General features: G+C 40.6%; 1 protein-coding gene across 3 annotated transcripts in view; it reads left to right on the top strand.

The window, feature by feature from the left end:
• The window catches only part of mon2 (MON2 homolog, regulator of endosome-to-Golgi trafficking), a 155771-nt gene extending 134025 nt beyond the window's left edge, over positions 1–21746 (top strand). For all 3 annotated transcript variants that reach the window (XM_073058733.1, XM_073058734.1, XM_073058735.1), the window contains 6 exons: positions 1309–1499; positions 4043–4103; positions 4249–4372; positions 15417–15624; positions 17405–17487; positions 20737–21746. In XM_073058733.1, coding sequence (XP_072914834.1) covers positions 1309–1499; positions 4043–4103; positions 4249–4372; positions 15417–15624; positions 17405–17487; positions 20737–20900 — 831 coding nt within the window. In that variant the 3' untranslated portion in view covers positions 20901–21746. The remainder of the gene's footprint in view (positions 1–1308; positions 1500–4042; positions 4104–4248; positions 4373–15416; positions 15625–17404; positions 17488–20736) is intronic.
• The last annotated feature ends 2453 nt before the right edge of the window (positions 21747–24199 follow it).

Genomic DNA, 24199 nt, shown 5'->3' on the forward strand with positions numbered 1-24199 from the left:
GAAGAAAGCATATAGATGATTCGGCAGGAAAGGTCATTCATTGGTTATACGACATGGGTGATCATGGTCCCATGATCATTATTGTTCTTGCCAAATTTTTCTACAGAAGTGATTTGCTGTTGCATTCTTCTGGGCAGTGTCTTTACAAGACGGATGATCCCAGCCATTATCAATACTCTCCAGACTGGCGTCAGTGGTCTCATAACCACAACTTGTGATATGGACCAGCAGCTCAAATGACCACCCACTATCTTGCTCAAGAGTGACCTGCGGAGGAAAGGAGTGCCTTGCACTTCCTCTGGTAGAACGTTTATCCACCTTGCTACCCATGAGCAGGGAAGTTGCAAATAGAATTTAATTCAGACAAGTACATGCTTCATTTGACAAGGGCCATTGAGGGAATGTAGTGAAATGGTAGAACATTAAGTACCGTGGAGGAACAGAGAACAGACAGCTTGGAGTAGATGCTCGTTGTCATTAAAGTTATCAGAGCAAATCAATAAGCTGGGTAAAAAGGCATTATATGATGCTTTCCTTTATTATGCAAAGTATAGCATATCCGAGTATTGAGTTTGCTACCACTGGTTAGTTAACAAGAGTAACATGTACAGTTCTGGTCACTACATTATAGGCAAGAGAAGTTGCAGAGAACATTGACCAAGTTATTGCCTGGATCCAAAGATTGCAGCAGTGGGGAAAGATTGGATAAATTAGGGTTTTTTAAGGAGCAAAGCAGATGAAAAGAAGACTTAATTGAAGTGCAAGAAATGATGAGGGGCCTGGATAGAATAAATAGGACATATATATTTCCCTTTAACAGTGGCAGAATTAGAGGGTAAATGAAGTAAAAAGAATTTCACTCAGAATTTTGGAACAAGTACTGAGGCACATTGAAAAGCTTGCCTTGGTTACAGATGAGATTATATTGCACAATGCATTGAGGTAGAGCAAAAGTTAACTGTCTGGAACTCACTGTTAGTAAGGATGATAGAGGCAGAAACCTTCATCACAATTAAACAGTGACTGGACGTGTATTTGAAGAGCCATGGTTTTCAGTGCTACCAGCCTGCATCTGGAAGGTGGGGTTGACCACTGCTTTAGACCAGCACAGATACAATGAACTGAATTGTTTTGTGTATCATAATTTCGGTGATCTGTGCTGACAGTATCTTGTCAAACTGGGAAAAATATTTTTATTACCCATTGCAGGCTTCTTGATTAATTTAAAATTGTAATAAAACAAGAATGTGTTAGGTTTGTATCAAATTTCAACAGAGAATTTACCCCTCTCTACTTTTCTTTCTTTAGACCTTAAGAATACCACTGAGCCTGAAGTATGCCTGCCCTTCAGAAACCACATGGAAGATGGCTGTTTCCTCCCTCCTGAAGGTGCTTTCTATTGGACTTCCAGTTGCAAGGCAACATGCTTCCTCAAGAAAATTTGATACCATGTGGTCAGAGTTATCAAATACCTTTGAAGACTTCTTATTTACAAAAAGGTGCATGGAGAAAATTTTTCTCAATTTGTGGTCTGTTTTACAAGCATGCTTTTCATGTCCTTGAGGTTATTATTAAACATAGTATAGTAAATATATTGAACAGTATTAATAAATTACTATAATATTAAATCAGTGTATGAATTTGCTGGATCTGATGCTGAACCATATCAGCCTGGCTCTTGCCTGACTCTAAGCTGGGTGACAGTGTGACATGTGATGAGGATATTAGGAGAATTCAGGGTGACTTGGATAGGCTGGGTGAGTGGGCAGATACTTGGCAGATGACGTTTAATGTGAATAAGTGTGAGGTTATCCACTTTGGGAGTAAGAACAGGAAGGCAGATTATTATCTGAACGGTGTAGAGTTAGGCAAGGGAGAAATACAAAGAGATCTAGGAGTCCTTGTTCATCAGTCACTGAAGGTGAATGAGCAAGTACAGCAGGCAGTGAAGAAGGCTAATGGAATGTTGGCCTTTATTACAAAGGGAATTGAGTACAAGAGCAAGGAAATCCTTTTGCATTTGTACAGAGCCCTGGTGAGACCACACCTGGAGTATTGTGTACAGTTTTCGTCTCCAGGGTTAAGGAAGGACATCCTGGCTGTAGAGGAAGTGCAGCGTAGATTCACGAGGTTAATTCCTGGGATGTCTGGACTGTCTTACGCAGAGAGGTTAGAGAGACTGGGCTTGTACATGCTGGAATTAAGGAGATTGAGAGGGGATCTGATTGAAACATATAAGATTATTAAGGGATTGGACAAGATAGAGGCAGGAAATATGTTCCAGATGCTGGGAGAGTCCAGTACCAGAGGGCATGGTTTGAGAATAAAGGGTAGGTCATTTAGGACAGAGTTAAGGAAAAGCTTCTTCTCCCAGAGAGTTGTGGGAGTCTGGAATGCACTGCCTCGGAAGGTAGTGGAGGCCAATTCTCTGGATGCTTTCAAGAAGGAGCTAGATAGGTATCTTATGGATAGGGGAATCAAGGGATATGGGGACAAGGCAGGAACCGGGTATTGATAGTAGATGATCAGCCATGATCTCAAAATGGCGGTGCAGGCTCGAGGGGCCGAATGGCCTGCTTCATCTATTGTCTGTTGTCTCAGAACATTTCATGTTTGTAGTCCTACATGGTCTTGTCAAATGTGCTGGTGTATTGGTGCTCTTCTCAAGGAGTCCTGCTCGATATAAAGTATCATCCTCTGGATGAAATATTAATCTGATCTTTTCTCAACATGCGAGTTTATATTGTGTGTCAAGAAAGAAAGTCTTCTGGTGCTTTTTAATAGCCAACATACTAAAGATAAATATTGTGTTCGTCTTCATTTAATGTACCTTAAACATAGAACATATTGTAGAACACTACAGCACAGTATAGGCCCTTCGGCCCACAATGTTGTGCCAAGGTCAATCTAACCCTTTCCTCTCACAAAGCTGTCCATTTTTCTATCATCCATGGTGCCTACCTTAAGAGTCTCTTAAATGTATCTGCCTCTACCACCACCCCAGCACTATGTTCCACACACTCACTACTCTGCAAGAGGAAAAACAGCTCTATAGTATGGCCTCTCATATTAGCCATCGCCACTTACCTTCTAGTGCACTTCTCATAAAATCTTCCTTTGCGAACTCAGGAAGGCACTTTGGTCAGCATTGATGACTTGGGTCAAAGGACCTGTTTTCCATGTTACAAGGCACACAGGGAGAATGTCCAAACTACGAATTCCACCCTGAGCTGTAGCAGCATTCTGCTAGCCAACAGGCTATCGTAGCACCACAAGTTGTACATAAAGTTGTACGTGTGCAAGCATGTAATGTTGAAGCTTTGTAAAACGCTGATGAGAACTCACTTGGAGTATTGTGAGCAGTTTTTGACCCTTTATTTAAAAAAGGATATACTGACATTGGAGATATTCATGGAGATTCATGAAAGTGATTCCGAGATTGAAAGGCTTGTCATATGAGGAGCGTTTGATGGCTCTGGGCCTGTATTCACTAGAATTCAGAAGAATGAGGGGATCTCACTGAAACCTATTGAATGTTGAAAAGAGTGGATAGAGTTAATATGGAGAGGATGTTTCCTATGGTGGGGCTGTCTAAGACCAGAGGACACAACCTCAGAGGGGCGTCCATTTAGAACAGGGATGAAGAGGAATTTCTTTAGCCATAAGGTTTATAAACCTGTAGAACTCTTGGCCACAGGCAGCTGCAGAGACCAAGTCTTTATGTAAATTTAAGGCAGAGTTTGATAAATTCTTGATTCGTCAGGGTGTGAAGGAATATGGGGAGAAGGCAGGAGATTGGGGCTGAGAGGGAGAAGATCAGCCATGATGAAATGGTGGAGCATACTCAATGAGCCAAATAGCCTAATTCTACTCCTATATCTTATGGTCTTGTATGTACAAAAATATTGTGCATAAGTAACTTGGGAAAGCAAACGTTCCAGAATTTATTGTCTATCCAAATTTAGGCTGAAGTAAACTCATTAAATAGGCAGTTGTTGAATGACCATTGGATTGTCATACTAATTGTAATTTTACTTCATAGCTCGCCTCCCGATAATCTCTCTATTCAGGAATTTGAGAAAAATGAAAGTATAGACGTTGAGGTGAGTTTAACAGGTTTTATGTATTCGGTGAATAATGAATATATTAATTTGTACTTAAATTAAACAAAGAATTTCTGTGCAATTACCATCTATTTCATTGATATTTACCTCTATACAATAATGCCGCTGTTATAATTCATTGTAGGTCGTGCAGCTGATTAGCACAGATATATTGCCATATGCAAACTTCATTCCAAAGGAATTTGTTGGCCAGATAATGACGATGCTAAACAAAGGTTCAATCCATTCTCAGTCAACTTCATTTACAGGTAGGCCACATCGTTAGTGTGTTCATGAGTTGGGCAGAAACAAATTAGAGCCTGGAGGAAAACTTGCAGGAAAAGTTCAAAATAAATTTATTATCAAAGTACATATATGTCACCATATACTACCCTGAGATTCATTTTCTTGTAGGAATTCACAGTAAATGCAAAGAAACACAATAATGTCAATGAGAAGCTGCACACAAAGACAAACTATCAATGTGCAAAACACAAGAAATTGTGCAAGTATAAAGAAAGAAAAAAATAATAACTAATAAATTTTGAGATTGTTGTAGATAGTTCTTCACTCTGGTTCAGGAGCCTGATGGTTGTGGGGTGAACCTGGTGGTGTGAAATCCAAGGCTCCTGTACCACCATCCTGATGACAGCAGGGAGAAGAGAGATGGTGAAGAAAATACCAAGCAACAGCAAATTATAATTTGTGAAAACAGAAATTATCTCATGTAAATAAAAGGCTTAAGTATCTTAACAAAATTAGAAAAAGTGATGGCAGAAATATCTTAATTTTAATATTCAGCTCATCACTCTAGCTCCTTGATTAATAGCAAGGTTTCCACACTAGAAGATAGAAAGGTGCATAATCGAACATATGAGATCAACTGTTGCAACAGCTCATCCTTTTAAATTAGGCAGTTTTGTTAAACATTACAAGTTGTTCTATATAGACATGATTCTTATATATTGTACTGGAAGGGTTTCATTAAATTAATACCAAAACCTCCATGGGTGTATGGACAGCCCTCATAGAATGACCTGCAGATATTTTCACTGAAGAGTATGTGGAGAAAAGATTAAAAGTTTGTAAATTGTCGATCAAGCTCACAGTCAAAGTTTGCATCTGAAGATATCCTTTACCAAGTTTAAGCATGTAGTGTTTCACTGAAATATATAGGCACAATATGAGATTTTCCAGGGCACAGGCCTCGGCAGGGTTGTATGGGAGACCAGCAGTTGCCCCTGCTGCAAGCCTTCCCCTCTCCACGCCACTTATGTTGTCCAAGGGAAGGGCACTAGGACTCAAGCAGCTTGGCACCAGTGTCATCACAGAGCAATGTGTTGTTAAGTGCCTTGCTCAAGGATACAATGCGCTGCTTCAGCTGAGGCTCGAACTAGTGACCTTCAGATCACTAGAACCGATGCCTTATCCACTAGGCCATGCGCCAACACTACCAATCACTGAAATAACACTGCAGTCAAAGCTGAGTTCATTATCATGTGCACAGGTACACATATGCACAGTTGTAATGGAAAACTTAGCTGCAGCAAAAAAGGGATCTAGTGTTTTCCTGGCGTATATGAGGAATATATGATTTTTGTGCTTCCAGCCGGGTATAGGAATTGATTATAACCAGCGTTTTAATGACAGACTCTGCCATCTTCATCTGGTTTGATACCTGGACATTTTTAGTCCGGTGCTATACCTGTACCTGGCTGGAAGCCCGAGAAGAGTTTATTCATTACTTGCAGCAGCATCACAAACATAATAGTATTATCATATAAGTAGCATTCACAGGAAAAATGTATTAAACATAAATTATTACTAACAAACACAAAATGCTGGAGGAACTCAGCAGGTCAGGCATTTCTATGGAGAGAAATAACAATGTTTTGGGCTGCGACCCTTCATCAGAACTCAATTTTATATAGAGGTTTATAGACAATAAACAATAGGTGCAGAAGTAGACCATTTGGCCCTTCGAGCCTGCACCGCCATTCTGAGATCATGGCTGATCATCTACTATCAATACCCGGTTCCTGCCTTATCCCCATATCCCTTGATTCTCCTATCCATAAGATACCTATCTAGCTCCTTCTTGAAAGCATCCAGAGAATTGGCCTCCACTACCTTCCGAGGCAGTGCATTCCAGACCCCCACAACTCTCTGGGAGAAGACGTTTTTCCTTAACTCTGTCCTAAATGACCTACCCCTTATTCTCAAACCATGCCCTCTGGTACTGGACTCTCCCAGCATCTGGAACATATTTCCTGCCTCTATCTTGTCCAATCCCTTAATAATCTTATATGTTTCAATCAGATCCCCTCTCAATCTCCTTAATTCCAGCATGTACAAGCCCAGTCTCTCTAACCTCTCTGCGTAAGACAGTCCAGACATCCCAGGAATTAACCTCGTGAATCTACGCTGCACTTCCTCTACAGCCAGGATGTCCTTCCTTAACCCTGGAGACCAAAACTGTACACAGTACTCCAGGTGTGGTCTCACCAGGGCTCTGTACAAATGCAAGAGGATTTCCTTGCTCTTGTACTCAATTCCCTTTGTAATAAAGGCCAACATTCCATTAGCCTTCTTCACTGCCTGCTGCACTTGCACATTCACCTTCAGTGACTGATGAACAAGGACTCCTAGATCTCTTTGTATTTCTCCCTTGCCTAACTCTACACCGTTCAGATAATAATCTGCCTTCCTGTTCTTACTCCCAAAGTGGATAACCTCACACTTATTCACATTAAACGTCATCTGCCAAGTATCTGCCCACTCACCCAGCCTATCCAAGTCACCCTGAATTCTCCTAACATCCTCATCATATGTCACACTGCCACCCAGCTTTGTATCATCAGCAAATTTGCTGATGTTATTCTCAATGCCTTCATCTAAATCGTTGACGTAAATTGTAAACAGCTGTGGTCCCAATACCGAGCCCTGTGGCACCCCACTAGTCACCACCTGCCATTCCGCGAAACACCCATTCACCACTACCCTTTGCTTTCTATCTGCCAACCAGTTTTCTATCCATGTCAATGTCTTCCCCCTGATGCCCTGAGCTTTGATTTTACCCACCAATCTCCTATGTGGGACCTTATCAAATGCCTTCTGAAAATCAAGGTACACTACATCCACTGGATCTCCCCTGTCTAACTTCCTGGTTACATCCTCGAAAAACTCCAACAGATTAGTCAAACATGATTTACCCTTGGTAAATCCATGCTGGCTCGGCCCAATCCTATCACTGCTATCTAGATATGCCACTATTTCATCCTTAATAATGGACTCTAGCATCTTCCCCACCACCGATGTCAGGCTGACAGGTCGATAGTTCTCTGTTTTCTCCCTCCCTCCTTTCTTAAAAAGTGGGATAACATTAGCCATTCTCCAATCCTCAGGAACTGATCCTGAATCTCAGGAACGTTGGAAAATGATTATCAATGCATCCGCAATTTAGTAAGGAAAAGACTAAATTCAAATAAAACAAAACAAAATTATTTTAATTCAAAATGTTCATAGTGTTGTTAAACTGTAGTGATTAGCATTGTGCTAGTTGGTTCAAGAATCATACAAATTCTTCTTTACAAAGACAGTCCTCTTGATTTGGAATCTATCTCAGACCATCTGCTGCTAATCCATACTTTATTCACAAACTGTTTCTGTCTCCCTGTCAACAACTCCTCTGCTGCATTCACACTTCACTCCTGTCTTCAGTTCTTTCTGAATCCCAGTCCTCAAAGTGTAAAACTTGGATCTTTTGACTTAATTACCCTTGAGACATTATTTCTAATATCCTTTTGCCCCACTTTGAGTAACTGCATTGTCATGTGTAGTCCAACTTCCAGTATCCAACTGCTAGTTACCATGTATTTTTGACCATCAAGGTCTAAGCTGTGAAAATCCTCCCAAGCAATCTTCAACTCTAGAATGCAAAATATTGAATGACAGAGATACAAGAGACTGCCAGTGCTGGAGCAACAAGCAACCTGGTGCAGCGACTTTGCAACCCAGAGTCTTGACCCAAAATGTCCTTACCACTCCCTCAGATGCTGTTACAAGAAAATAAGGTTGTGTTCGTAGGTGATTTTAACTTTACATATATTGACTGGAACTCCTATGGTGTAAAAGGACTGGATGGGAACGAGTTTGTCAAATGTGTCCAGGAAAGTTTCTTTAATCAGTACATAGAAGTCCCAACTAGAGAGAGTGTGATATTATGTGTCCTATTGGGGAATGAGATAGGGTAGGTGAAGAAGTTTGTGTTGGTGAACACTTTGCATCTTGTGATCATGATGCCTTTCATTAGTTTCAAGGTAATTACAGAAAAGGATAGGTCTGGTTCTCAGGTTGAGATTCTAAATTGGAGAAAGGCAAATTTTGATGGTATCAGAAAGGATCTGGCAAATGTGAACTGAGACGGGTTATTTTTTGACAAAGGTGTACTTGGTATGTGAGAGATTTCAAAAGTGAAATTTTGAGAGTACAGAGTATGTATGTTTCCATCAGAATAAAAGGCAAGGATAATAAGAGGTATATAACCAATATTGAGGCCCTGGTTAAAGAAAAAAAGAAGTTATTGGCAGGCAGGAACAAATGAGGCGTATAAGAGAACACTTAAGGAAATCAAGAAGGCCTAAAGAAGACACAGGGTTACTCGAGCAGACAAGGTGAAGGAGAAGGCTTCTACAGGTATGTGAAGAGCAAAAGGATAGCAAGGGACAAAATTGCTCCTCTGGAAGATCAGAGTAGTAATCGACATTACTATGCAAAAGTCTTAGGCACATACATATTTATATGTATTTAGAGTTAGAGTTAATGTGGAGTGGAGAGCGAGTTTGTAAATCTGGCAAGAGCAAAGGATATTGGGAATGGCAGGGGTGGAGTGTTGTGGGAGGGGTGTGGGACAGGTGACAGAGAAGGAGTGCTAGGGATGGGGGTGGTGCAGGTACAGACACACACAGCCCCGAGACACCAGGCAAGGTAATTTGACTCTTATTAATTGGCTTCTTGATCATTACAGAATGTCTCTCTGGTGCTTCCCACTTCTTCCCCTCTCCCTTCCCCTTTTCCCAACCATGATCCACCTGTCTCTGCCCACTTTCCACTCGCAGTCCACAATAGAGACCCATCTCAGAATCGGGTTTATCAGCACTCACATATGACATGAAATTTCTTTTATTTTATGACAGCAGTACAGTGCAACACACAAAATTACTACAGTACTGTGCAAAGATCTTAGTCACCCTTGCTATATTTATGTTCCTAAGACTTCTGCACAATGCTGTACATGTGGAGCCAAAAGAGATGGGGGAGGACTTAAATGGATTTTTTCATCTGTATTTACTTGTGAGACAGCCACAGTTTATAGATGTGAGGCTATGCAGCAGTGAGGTCATGGACCCTACAGATTACAGAGAAGGAGATAGCCCACAAAGCTGTGCCAAATATATCCATTAACTTAGAAATTACCTAGGGTTACCCGTAGCCCTCTATTTTTCTGAGCTCCATGTACCTATCCAGGAGTCTCTTAAAAGACCCTATCGTATCTGCTTCCATCACCGTTGCCAGCAGCCCATTCCACACACTCACCACTCTGCATAAAAAAAACTTACCCCTGACATCTCCTCTGTACCTACTTCCAAGCAACTTAAAACTGCGCCCTCTCATGCTAGCCATTTCAGCCCTGGGAAAAAGCCTCTGACTATCCACACGATCAGTGCCTCTCATCATCTTGTACATCTCTATCAGGTCACCTCTCATCCTCTGTCACTCCAAGGAGAAAAGGCCAAGTTCACTCAACCTGTTCTCATAAGGCATTCTCCCCAAACTAGGCAACATCTTTATAAATCTCCTCTGCACCCTTTCTATGGCTTCCACATCCTTCCTGTAGTGAGGCGACCAGAACTGAGCACAGTACTCCAAGTGGAGTCTGTCCAGGGTCCTATATAGCTGGAACATTACCTCTTAGGTCCTAAACTCAATCCTACGATTGATGAAGGCCGTGGCACCGTGTGCCTTCTTATCTACAGAGTCAACCTGCACAGCAGCTTTGGGTGTCTTATGGACTCTGACACCAAGATAGAAACATAGAAAATAGGTGCAGGAGTAGGCCATTCGGCCCTTTGAGCCTGCACCACCATTCAGTATGATCATGGCTGATCATCCAACTCAGAACCCTGTACCTGCTTTCTCTTCATACCCCCTGATCCCTTTAGCTACAAGGGCCATATCTAACTTCCTCTTAAATATAGCCAATGAACTGGCCTCAAATGTTTCCTGTGGCAGAGAATTCCACAGATTCACCACTCTCTATGTGAAGAAGTTTTTCCTCATCTCGGTCCTAAAAGGCTTCCCCTTTATCCTTAAACTGTGACCCCTCATTCTGGACTTCCCCAACATCAGAAACAATCTTCTTGCATCTAGCCTGTCCAATCCCTTTAGAATTTGAGTATAAGCCTAGTTGATCCAGTCTTTCTTCATATGAAAGTCCTGCCATCCCAGGAATCAATCTGGTGAACCTTCTCTGTACTCCCTCTATGGCAAGAATGTCTTTCCTCAGATTAGGGGACCAAAACTGCACACAATATTCTAGGTGCGGTCTCACCAAGGCCTTGTACAACTGCAGTAGAACCTCCCTGCTCCTGTACTCAAATCCTTTTGCTATGAATGCCAACATACCATTTGCCTTTTTCACCGCCTGCTGTACCTGCATGCCCACCTTCAATGACTAGTGTACAATGACACCCAGGTCTCGTTGCATCTCCCCTTTTCCTAATCAGCCACCGTTCAGATAATCTGTTTTCCTGTTCTTGCAACCAAAGTGGATAACCTCACATTTATCCACATTAAATTGCATCTGCCATGAATTTGCCCACTCACCTAACCTATCCAAGTCACCCTGCATCCTTTTAGCATCCTCCTCACAGCTAACACTGCCGCCCAGCTTCATGTCATCCGCAAACTTGGAGATGCTGCATTTAATTCCCTCGTCTAAATCATTAATATATATTGTAAACAACTGGGGTCCCAGCACTGAGCCTTGCAGTACCCCACTAGTCATTGCCTGCCATTCTGAAAAAGTCCCGTTTACTCCCACTCTTTGCTTCCTGTCTGCCAACCAATTCTCTATCCACATCAATACCATACCCCCAATACCGTGTGCTCTGATCCTCCACACTGCCAAGAGACTCACCATTAATACTATATTCTGTTATCATATTTGATGCTCGCTGTCTTGAGGCAAATTCCGGTGAATAAATCTCAAGGGCCTGACAATGAGTTCCCTATGGGAGGCTTGAGCCAAAATTTCTGGGGCCCTAACAGAGATATTTAAAACGTACTTAGTTGCAGGTGAGGTGAGCATTTGAGGATAGCTAATGTTGTTCCATTGGTTAAGAAAGGCTCTAAGAATAAGTCGGGAAATTATAGGCTGGTGAGCTTGACATTAGTAATGGGAAAGTTATTGTAAGGTATTCTAAGGAATCAGGTATATAAGTATTTGGACAGACTGATTATGGATAATCAACATAGCTTTGGGTGTAGTAAGTAATATCAAACCAATCTATAGAGATTTTTGAGGAAATTACCAGGAAAGTTGATGGAAGCAAGGCAGTGGATGTTCTCTACAAGGCCCTTGATAAGGTCCCAAATGGGCAGAAGGTACAGGACTGAAGGTGCTGTATTCGAATGTACACAGTAAACAGAATAAGGTAGATATTCTTGTGGCGCAGTTAGAGATTGGAAGGTATGATGTCGTGGGCATCACTGAGTCATAGTTGAAAGAATATATTAGTTGGGATCGGAACATCCAAGGATACTGATTGTATTGAAACAACAGATAGATAGGCAGAGGGGGTGGGGTGGTTTTGTTGGTAAAAAATAAAATAAAATCCTTGGAAAGAAGTTTCATGGGATCGGAAGATGTAGATTCCTTGTGGGTAGAATTAAGAGTCTGCAAGGATAAAAAGCCCCTAATGGGAGTTATATACAGGCCTCCGAACAGTAGCCAGGATGCAGGGTACAATTTACAGTGGAGATAGAAAAAGAAAAAAAAGTCAAAAGGCAACGTTACAATAGTCCTGGGGGATTTCAATATGCAGATAGATTAGGAAAATTAATTTGGTGCTGATTTTGAATCGCAAGAGAAAATTGATCTTTCAAGAATCACTAGATTATGGAATGGTTTCCAAGGACTGGAAAATTGCAAATATCACTGCACTCTTGAAGAAAGGAAATTATAGGCCAGTTAGCCTGACTTCAGTGGTTGGGAGGATGTTGGAGTCAATTGTTAAGGATGCAGTTTTGGGGCACTTGGAGGCACCCAGTAAAATAGGCTAAATTCAGTATGGTTTCCTGAAGGGAAAATCTTGACTGACAAATCTGTTGGAATTCTTTGAAGAAATAACAAGTGTAAGGGGTTTCTTTGGCATGTCAACAAATACACTCAAAAACTTTTATAGATGTACCACGGAGAGCATTCTGACAGGCTGCATCACTAACTTGTATGGGGAGATTAGACAGATTAGGAGAAAGGTCAAAGAAGTGACAAATGGACTACAGTGTTGGTAAGTATATGGTCATGCACCTTGGTAGAAGGAATAAAAGCATAGACTGTTTTCTAAATGGAGAGGAAATTCCGAAGTCCGAGGTGCAGTGGGACTTGGGAGTCCTCGTGCAGGTCAGTGGTTAGGAAGGGAAATGTAATATTAGCATTAATTTCAAGAGGGCTAGAATAGAAAACCAAGGATGTAATGCTGAGGGTTTATAAAACACTGGTGAGGCCTCACGTGGAGTATGATAAGCAATTTTGGTGATCGTTATTTAAGAAAGAATATGCTGATATTGGAGAGTGTTCAGAGGAGGTTCACGAGAATAATTCGAGAAATGAAAGGCTTATTGTATGAGGAGTGATTGAACCTTGCTGGAATTTAGAAGAATGAGGGGAGAATTTCAGTGAAATCTATTGAATGGTGAAAGGCCTAGATAGAGTGGATGTGGAGAGGAAGTCCATTTTGAACTGAGATGAAGAATTTCTTTTGAGTGGTGAATCTGGAATTCATTGCCACAGGTGGCTGTGAAGGCCTGGTCATTGGGTGTGTTTAAGGTGGAGGTTGGTAGACTCGTGATTGGTCAGGGCATGAAAGGTTACAGGGAAAAGACGATTGAAAGGGAAATGGATCAGCCATGATGGAATGGTACAACAGCCTCAATGGGCTGAATGGCCTAAATCTGCTCCTATGTCATATGATTCAGTCACTTGGCATTCAAAAATAAGGTAGTAAATTGGATTAGACATTGGCTTTGTAGAAAAAAACAGAGAATGGTTGCCTCTCTGACTGGAGGTCTATGACTAGTGGTGTGCTACAGGAATAGGTGCTGGGTCTGTAGTTGTTTGTCAGCTATATAAATGGTCAGGATGATAATGTGGAAAACTAGATCAGCAAATTTGCAGATGACACCAAGATTAAGGATCTGTTTGACTGCCAAAAGACTATTAAAGCGGGATCTGGGCTGGCTGGTGAAATGGGCTGAAAAATGGCAGGTAGAACTTAATGCAGACAAGTGTGAGGTATTGCACTTTGGGATACCAGCCAGTGGTGCTAGAGAGTTTATGAACCCTGTAGAATTTTCTCTATTTCTGCATAAATATGACCTAAGATGTGATTAGATCTTCACATAATTTTTTTAAACTAGATAAAGAGAACCCAATTAAATAAATAACAAATTTTAGGTCATATTTATGCAGAAAGAGAAAATTCTGTAGGGTTCACAAACTTTCTAGCCCCACTGTATCTCTTACATGGTGAGCAGTAAGGCACTGTAGGTCTTGCATGGTGAGTGTGTTGGGACAGAGATCTGGGAATACAAATCTGTAATTCCTTGGAAGTGCCATCACAGGTAGATAGGGTCAGAATTAGAATCAAAATCAGGTTTATAATCACCGGCATGTGTTGTGAAATTTGTTAACTTAGCAGCAGTTCAATGCAATACATAATATAGAAGAAAAAAACCAAAATAAAATAATAATAAATCAATCAATTACAGTGTATGTATATTGAATAGATTAAAAATTGTGGAAGAAACAGAAATAATATATATTAAAAAAAGTGAGGTAGTGTCCAAGGGTTCAATGTCCATTTAGGAATTGGATGGCAGTGGGAAAGAAGCTGTTCCTGAATCGCTGAGTGTGTGCCTTCAGGTTTCTGTACCTCCTACCTGATGGTAACAGTGAGAAAAGGGTATGCCCTGGGTGCTGGAGGTCCTTAATAATGAACGCTGCCTGTCTGAGACATCGCTCCTTGAAGATGTCCTGGGCATTTTGTAGGCTGGTACCCAAGATGGAGTAAAATTTACAACCCTCTGCAGCTTCTTTCAGTCCTGTGCAGTAGCCCCACCTTCCCATACGAGTTAGTGATGCAGCCTCTCAGAATGCTCTCCGTGGTACATCTATAAAAGTTTTTGAGTGAATTTGTTGACATGCCAAATCTCTTCAAACTCCTAATAAAGTATAGCCATAAAGAAATCTTTTGGCAAACTGGCCTTCATAACTCAATGTATGGAGTACAGGAACTGGGATATTACGTTGAAATTGTATAAGACATTGGTGCAGCCTAATTAGGAGTACTCTGTCTAATTTTGGTCACCTACTTACAGGAAAGATAGAAATAAGTTTAAAAGAGTGCAGAGAAAGTTTACAAGGATGTTGGCAAGGATGATCAGTTATGGTTTTATTCCTGAGAACGTAGAAGATTGAGAGGAGATTTGATAGAGATACAAAATTGAGGGGTATAGACAGGGCAAATGCAAGCAGGCTTTTTCCACTGAGGTTGGGTGAGATGAGAATTAGAGGTCATGGGTTAAGGGTGAAAGGTAAAATGTTTAAGGGGAACATGAGGGGGAACTTCTTCACTCAGAGGATGGTGTGAGTGTGGAACGAGCTGCCAGTGCAAGTGGTAGATGCAGGATTTAAGAGAAATTTAGATAGGTACATGGGTGCAAGGTGTATGGAGTGCTGTGGTCTGGGTGCAGGTCGATGGGACTAGGCATATTGATGGTTTGGCACAGACTAGAAGGGCCAAAGGGCTTGTTTCTGTGCTGTAGTGTTTTGTGACTCTATGACTACTGGCATGTCATATTCACAAGCAGTGGGGCTAGTTACATCTTTGTTTGATGAGGCTACCAACATGTTATAATAGAAATAACCTGCATAGTAATAAACTGAAGTCTGGAGACTGAGTAGTGACTTTGAAGTTGGTTTCATTGAAGTGGCCACGTACTGAAAGAGTAACTGCTTCTTTGCTTCTCCAGAGGCCGAAATTGACATTCGAATGAGAGAGGAATTTTCCAAAGTCTGTTTTGAGACGTTGCTTCAGTATTCCTTCAGCAATAAGGTGACAACACCCCAGGAAGGCTACATTTCTCGAATGGCATTGTCTGTGCTCTTAAAGAGGTCTCAAGATGTCTTGCATCGGTACATTGAAGACGAGAGGTTGAGTGGCAGGTGTCCTCTCCCAAGGTTAGAAATGTATTTTGAATTATTGAAACGATTTGAATCTCTTACTGTTTTGTTGAAAGGAAAATGGACATTATCATAAAGGATCAACCATGAAGAAGGACACATATTGATGGATAGGAAAGGTTTAATGTGATATGGACCAAACACACAAATGGGACTAGCTCAGGTGGCAACCATAATAGTGATATCTCCTGAGTTAAGTCTGACGTTCTCCTGAGAGGGTATCTGTTGGTGGGTCCTCAGGTGGCTGTAGAGGCTGACCTGGGATCCACATTCTGGTATAGTGTGGGCAAGAGTAAAATAGTGGCTGTGTTTAATGGTTGGGTCTTTTGGTTGTTCAGTCTCCTCTCACAGCTGCCGCTTGTTCTCCGTAGCACAGCAGAGATTGCTGTCATGTAGCACAGCCCCCTCTGGAACAGATTTCCTTCAAGCATATCTATTGAGTGCAATGTCTAATCTCAGGATGCTGAGTGGCAGAAGTGATGTTAAAGATGAAGTGAGAATGTACTCAGATCAATGTTTAAATACCAATCATTTCACTGAATCCCGGTAGGGATTACGTGCAGGGAACTAAATTCCACTCAAGTTAAAATGGATTTTTCACATTTTGTTTGCATTCTGACTGCCTTTCTCTGAAAATTTTCTTCAGTTGGCAGTGGATTATGTTTGACAGTATAGATGCAGATTTGTTTTAGCCAGCAATGTGTGTACAAGGTCAAAACCAAACAAACTGGAGCTCCTTAAGGTATAAATGACAATGAAGAAATGCAGGATACATATTAAACCTTGCTCACACCACACTGGAGAACAGCTCTTCAACCTTTCATATTATAAAAATTAGACAATGGGGAAAATGCACAAGGATGCCAAAAGAATGTAAGGCTGTACCTATCAATAAAGAAAGAACATCTTCTCTTGAGAAACAAAGGCTTTTAGGTAACCTATGCAGATCTTTAAGGAACAGTCAGGTTCCTGATGGAGTAGATCCAGACAGAGTGCTTCCATTTGTGGGGGAAGACCATAACTGAGTTTGTTGGAATAAGAGGGTCACCAAGCAATCCAAAAAGGAATTCAGAGACATGCTCTTTATCCAAATAGTGAAAATGCAATATGTAAGGGGAGGCTAAACAAACATCGAAGATAGAAGTATGCACTTGTAGGAAGATGATAGGATAGGAGGAAATAAAGGTGGAGAATAAATGGCGACATGAAGTCGTTAACCAAATGACCCATTTACTTGTCCTCTGTATCAACAAAGCAAATTACAGGTGACCACCACTTTACAAGGGAGTTATGTTATTAGAAAATTGCTTCATGTATAAATATCAAGAAACAACAGTTGAAAAGAAAATAACTTTTGTGTACTTTTACTTAAATTTTGCAAGATCATATTTTCTTTATCTGAGATTTTTTGGTTGTGATTTGTAAATTCTGTAAGGACAAATTTCTGTTCTTCAAACTGCTGCATATTGGAGGTTGACTGCAATATGGAACAATGAAAGGGTAGTATGCTTGTCTATTCTAATCTTTATATATGTCACTTTGGCTAAGATGAACTACTCTGGATTCTTTCTAATAAGTGCAGATAATATTTCCCTGGTCTGTGGTATGCACAACATCTGTTGAAACCCTTACAGGAAGTGAAGAAATACTGCCATCATGTGGCTAATTTTCAAACAGCAGAAAACTATTATTTTTGTATTGCACGTTTATTCAGGTAATTCAATAGTGTACTTCTGTATTAGGTATCTAACGCTTGTTATTTTTCTTTTAAATATAGGCAACGAGTGACAGAAATAGTTTTTGTTTTAAAAGCAATCAGTACTCTTATGGATTCACTTAAGAAAACAAAGCCTGAAAATGGTAATTGTTTCTATATACTGTATCTGAGAAAACTTTTTACAATCTGGTAAAGAGCTGTAATGCAATCCCTGTTGCGAAGTTACTTTAGCAGGCATTAAGAGTGCAGTGCAGAGTGTTCTGAGTCATGGCTAAGTTATAAGTTATGGGATAGAGGCAGATTAGGCCATTTGACCCGTCGAGTCTGCTCCGCCATTTCATAATGGTATCTGGTTTCTTTCACAGAAGTCTATTCGTGAATCAGCAGGGATTTTTTTGTTTGCAATCTGTCAGCTGTGATAATTTACAGTTCAATCTGTTCACAAATCAAACATGGTGGGCTTTAAAGAGTCTTCTGAGTGACTAGCATATGTCATCCCAGGGGATCTTTCCTAACAGAAGTAAACAGTAAAGTTTTAAAATGTAGTGTATCTTGTGTTCCATTCAAATAAATGTGTGCTATTCCTGTGTCAGTTCTAACCTGTTACACGTTTAATGAGCAGATTGTGCAGTGTATCTGTGCCATTTGTACTCTGCCACTAGTCCTTGAAGTTGAGTCAAGGATCAGAACGCAGCAGAAATCATCAATGAATTTCAGCTAGCAAGTTGGCACCTCCACGTTTGCATACAAATCCCATATTGTTACAAATGGAGGTTAGCCTTGTAAGCGAGAATGATGCCACTCTGTTATGGAACTGCCCACATTTTCCAATAGATTCTGTACAGGTATTAAACAATGCACACCCACATCATATGATTCATTAAATTTAAATTTTGTAGCTGCCTTAGCGTCAAGATGAATAGAATTCAATGAGTCCCAATCCTGCTCATTTCTCGTAGCTTTGAAAGCAGTTTCTTTTTCAAGAAAGTATCCTATTTCTTAAAGTTACTATTGAATCTACTTCTACCAAACTTTCTAGCATCTAATCGCAGCCCTGAGGTGAATTTTATATTTAAAAAAAGTCTTTTTTTTAACTTACCTGAAAAGATGAAATTTGTTTTCCATAACTATTATTTCTTGCAAATGGGTTTGAATTTGGTGAGGCATTTTACCAATAACTCATCCTCATTATATAGTTTTAGCATGCTGATATGCAATCTGGCATCTTTTGCAGTTCAAGAAGGTTGCAAAATGACCCAACATTCAGACAGTATAAAGAAGACTAATCATTTGGATTTGTACACATGGCTATACTCTTGAAATGAGACAAAAGAGGAAAAAGTAAACAAATATTTTGTAAAATTGTTCATTCTAATGTATAATGGTTATTCATTATAATGGTTATCCTGTTGCAAGGATATTCGACCAGAGCAAAATTCCATGAAATCTTATGAAGCTAGTGCTGAAGTTTACTGTTGAAATAAAGCTTGGAGTTTCATTGCAAACTATACATTCCTGTATCAGTCACCGTTCTAAAGGGGAACTTCACCTCGATCTTTCAGGAGGGGATGATGAGACCCAGATTGTGCAGCTGCTGCCTCAATATGTTGCCATGTTGTCCTCGCCTCAGTTGGTGCCTTTGGGGTCAAGGGTTACTTGCTTTCACTTCAATTCTAAAGCGGCCTTTCGACATGAGTGGGGCACTCAGTTGGGTAGAGTGATCCACCATTTATGCCGAGCTTTGGATGTTCCCAAATAACAAGATTTGAGATTCTCCATGCTTTCCATTTGCGTAGTCATGGATTTGGGGTTCCCATTAATTGTTGAGGATGTTACAATTTTACAAGGAGACTTCGACAACATCCTTGGAATGTTTCTTCTGTTGGCTTGATATCTTCCTACTGTGATCAAGCTCTGAGCCTATTCAAAGTTCAAAATAAATTTATTATCAAAGTACATATACAGTCCTGAAAATCATTTTCTTGCGAGCATACTCAGTAAATTCAAGAACCATAATAGAATCAATAAGAGACACCACTCGAACAGGATGGACAAACAACCAGTGTGCAAAAGGCAACAAACTGAAAATACAAAAGAGAAGAATAATTAATATATAAATAAATAAGCAAGCAAGCAATAAATATTGAGAACATGAGTAAAGACTTCTTAAAAATGAGTTTGGATTAAGACGCATGAAAGATGTGGCCAGCGAGTGTGAATAGAGTCATGATGTCTGGGAGAAGAAACTGATTTTGGTTTACCTATCGTGCCTGTTTATTTGTAGGATTAGTGGTATCTGTGCAAAGTTTTGAGGTGCCCACCTCAGATAGTGCAAGCTTAATTATCATTCAAGCATACATGAATATAGCCAGACAAAACAGTGTTCTGTTCCTCAATGGCTGTGATGCAAAATACAGTGCGAACAGTCATACACAGCACAAAGCACATACAAGATAAAACATGCAGTCACACAAAAAATATATCTAGCCCAAGTCCCTGAGTGACATGTCTTGCAAGTTGATGGTGCATGGGTGTTATCAGGAAGAACAAGCAGTTTTCAGCAATCTGCATGCACATTAATAGTCTGCATCTCATAGCTTACAGGAAAGTTAAATTCCACTGCAACCCTGTAGTTGGTTCAAATCTGGAACACACACCGTGTCAAGGTGGTGGAGATGGCCTCTCAACATTTAAGAAGTATCTAGATGAGTGCTTGAATCACCAAGTCATAGAAAGCTAAGGAGCAAGTGCTGGCAAATAGGATTTGTAGAAGTGGTTTCTTGATGGACAGAGGGCCTGTTTTTGTATTGTCGGACTCTGAGGTACAGTATACAAAATTATGAGGGGTATAGATAGGGTTAATGCAAGCAGGCTTTTTTCACTGAGGTTTTGTGGGAATAGTACTAGAGGTTATGGGGTAAGGATGAAAAGTTTAAGGGGAACATGAGGGGAAACTACTTCACTCGGGGTGGTGAGAGTGTGGAATGAGCTGCCAGCACAAGTGGTGCATGTGAACTCAATTTCAACGTTTAAGAGAAGTTTGGATAGGTACATGGACGGGAGGGGTATGGAGAGCTATGGTCCAGTTGCAAGTTGATGGGAGTAGGCAGTTGAATGGTATCAGCATGGACTAGATGGGCCAAAGGGCCTGTTTCTGTGCTGTACTTTTCCATAACTCTATGATAATCTAGCAAGCGACAATGCTTAGATTAGTGATGTTGCTGCGGTATCATCTACTTCATTCTCTGATGAAAAAGGATGTTGTTATGACAAGAACATATGCCAAATACCTTGTCTAGAGGAAAGCTGTTTTCTATTATGCTTGAGCCTGAAAGGTTTTTCCTGTGTTTTGTATTACGTTCGGAGTTTGACTTTGTTTTTTGTCGTTACAGTTGATACCAACACCTGGTCACAAGTCATTGCTCTGTACCCAACGTTAGTTGAATGTATTACCTGCACTTCTTCTGAGGTTTGCTCAGCTTTGAAAGAAGCATTAGTCCCATTTAAAGATTTTCTTCAGCCGCCAGTAGCTAAAGTACAAAATGGAGAGTCTTGACAAATATGAAATTGCTACGTCATCTGGAGGACTATTGCCGATTCCGAGAGTTGATGTACCAGAGCACAATCGGGGAAGGTCTGAAACATAATTAAATGTAAAGATCTACACGTGCAGACTGGACTAAATAACAATCAGGGGCCTTGCTGGGAAGCAAACCTTACTGACTATTGGGGTTATTAGATATGCGTAGGGACAAAAACCTTGTGTAGCAGCCCCGCCATTTTTTTAGTGAATCTGACCAGTGGGTTTGTTTTAGTTAACCAGCCTAAATCTGGTGCAATGATATGAAAGTGTTTGAGGGAGGGAGGGTGTGTGTGTACAGGTTGTGTTTAAAGATGTTGCTGATGTAATTTAAGAAAAGATATATATTCAACATCATATATTTGAGAAATTGGCTGGCATTTTGTGCACTTTCTAAGAAGTACTACAAGTTGTGCACAGACCTATATGCAAGTGAGTTCCATAACATTCCATGTCATGTGACCAGCCTTTCTAAGTAAAGGGAAATTATGTACTTGTGTGTAAAATAAATTGTCCACTTCTGTTACAGAGTGTGACGTTTTTCTGTGATAGTTTGAAAGGTGTTGTGCATCAGCACGCTGCAGTGCTTAAATGAGCTCTCTACATCGTTTCGTCATTCACTTTCCTCCATGTCAGTATTAATATTATGTAAATAATTTTTGATCTGACGATTTTTTTAAAAGGAGTGTTTATTTGAAAATATTTGGTACTTGACACTATTGTGATCACATTGTGATTTGCCTGCTGGAATACAGTTCTTTCCAATTACAGCTGTACATTACAAACTGTTTTAGTGCCCAGAAATAAAACTAATAATCTGAAGGGAGTGGTTTAGCAAACCTAATTTCTAAGTTTAATCTTCCAACAGACACCAGCTAAATGGCTTGATTCCATTTGCAATGCCTTTCCAGTACTTGTCAGCTGCACAGTTTTTTCAGTGACATTGATAGCTGAGCTTTTACACAATATACTAACAATTTTTAAAAAGGTGCCTTTGTACAGTATTGTGGGTTAAATCTATTTTTGTGTGAAGTAATATAAAAGAAACAATTTTATAATTAAACCTGCTGTTTAACTTGAGTGCTGTTAACTAATTAGATCCAAATTCTGTATGCTGCATAAATTGTACAATCTTTATACCCCTTTACAGTGTTTATTGATGTTTAATAGTTCATATCACTTTCTAAAAGAAACTATGTGGTCCTTTGACCAGGCGATGATTTGTACTACAATTGTATTGAGAACTTCAAGTTAATGTCTTCTTCCATTTAACACCTTATTGTGTTACCAGATAGTTTTCAGTTCCATATCTCATCTCAGCTACATCTGCCATGTTCAAATTACATTTATTATCGAGGTATGTGTATATTATACAACCTTGAGATTTGCCTCCTTACAGGCAGCTACAAAACAAGAAACCTAAAAGAACCCATTGAGGAAAAAAAGACTGACAAACACCCAATGTGCAGAGAGAGATTAAAAAAAATTATGCAAGCAGTAAAAGTAAGCAAATAGCATTTAGAATGAAAGTAAGTCCTCAGACACATAGCCCAGAGCAGAGACACAGCCTCAGCCTCAAGGCAGCACGTAGCAGAGTAAATGTTGAGCCCACAGTCATGAAGCCCAGAGCAGGACCAGAGCCTCGGCCTCGGCAATGAAGAGTGGAGTAAATGTTGTGAACCGGCCCAACCCTTGCCTCTGATCCGACACCCTGACTTTTCAATCCTTCTGGCTCAGGATTAAATCATCCAAACATCTAGTTGTTCCTCGTTCTAAGACCTGGGCCCTGTTGCATCATTACTTTTTGGGCCCACACCCCTCTGCTGCATTTCAATCCGTACCTGACCTTTCCAAATAGGCCCAGCGCTTAGATCGACCCAGCCTGGGTGGATGGGTCCCAATTCTGCCTTTCCTCTGCTCTGTTTGCCTTGACTTTGTCTCGAATAAGCCTCAACTTCTCCTCGAACAATATTGTCATCATCATTATTTTTATTGTCATTAATAGAACATGGAACAGTAGAGATCAGTACAGGCCCTTCAGCCCTCGATGTTGTGCAGACCTTTTAACCTACTTACTCTTCCCTCCCACATAGGCACATGAATGAAAGAAAAATGGAGAGCTATCTTCCTCTACCACCAGGCCTGTTCCATGCACCCATAGCTCTGATTAAAAACTTACCTCTGATACTCTTCCCCTCCCCCACCAATACTTTACTCCAACCACTTAAAATTATTCCCCTGATGTTAACCATTTCCACCTTGGGAGAAGTCTCCGGCTATTCACTTGATCATCTTATACACCTCTTTCAAGTCATCTTTCATCCTCCCTGGTTGTTCAACCTAGGGACATGCACTCTAGTCCAGGCAGCATTCTGGTAAATCTCTCCTGCTCCCTCTCTAAAGCTTCCATAATGTAAATGAAAATAGTCTGCTCAGATATGTAGTCAGGAATTTGATTTATTTCTGCAAAATATTTATGCTGCCCCAGCCACGTTAGTAATAGTGTGATTGCTGCCCCTGTCACTGAGTGGTAAAACCATTGGCTTAGACAATACCTGATGAATCATGTATTTAGCAAAAAGAATACACATTGCCCAAATCATTGGAATTGATTGTTAGGCACCTTAATTTCATTATACTGTTGACAGTTATGTGAAGGAAAAACAGCCACCCATTTGATAAGGTACCCCATTGCAAGGCTTATTGAGAAAGTAAGGAGGCATGGGATCCAAGGGGACATTGCTTTGTGGATCCAGAACTGGCTTGCCCACAGAAGACAAAGAGTGGTTGTAGAGAGGTCATATTCTGCATGGAGGTCGGTCACCAGTGGTGTACCTCAGGGATCTATTCTGGGACCCCTACTCTTCATGATTTTTATAAATGACCTGGATGAGGAAGTGGAGGGATGAGTTAGTAAATTTACTGATGACACAAAGATTGGGGGTGTTGTGGATAGTGTGGAGGGCTGTCAGAGGTTACAGTGGGACATAGATAGGATGCAAAACTGGACTGAGAAGTGGCAGATGGAGTTCAACCCAGATAAGTGTGAAGTGGTTCATTTTGGTAGGTCAAATATGATGGCAGAATATAGTATTAATGGTAAGACTCTTGGCAGTGTGGAAGATCAAAGGGATCTTGGGGTCCCAGTCCATAGGACACTCAAAGCTGCTGCGCAGGTTGACTCTGTGGTTAAGAAGGCATATGGTGCATTGGCCTTCATCAATCATTGGTTTGAGTTTAAGAGCTGAGAGGTAATGTTGCAGCTATATAGGACC

This window comes from Hemitrygon akajei, chromosome 10 (assembly GCF_048418815.1).
Source record: "Hemitrygon akajei chromosome 10, sHemAka1.3, whole genome shotgun sequence".
Classification (NCBI taxonomy): domain Eukaryota; kingdom Metazoa; phylum Chordata; class Chondrichthyes; order Myliobatiformes; family Dasyatidae; genus Hemitrygon; species Hemitrygon akajei.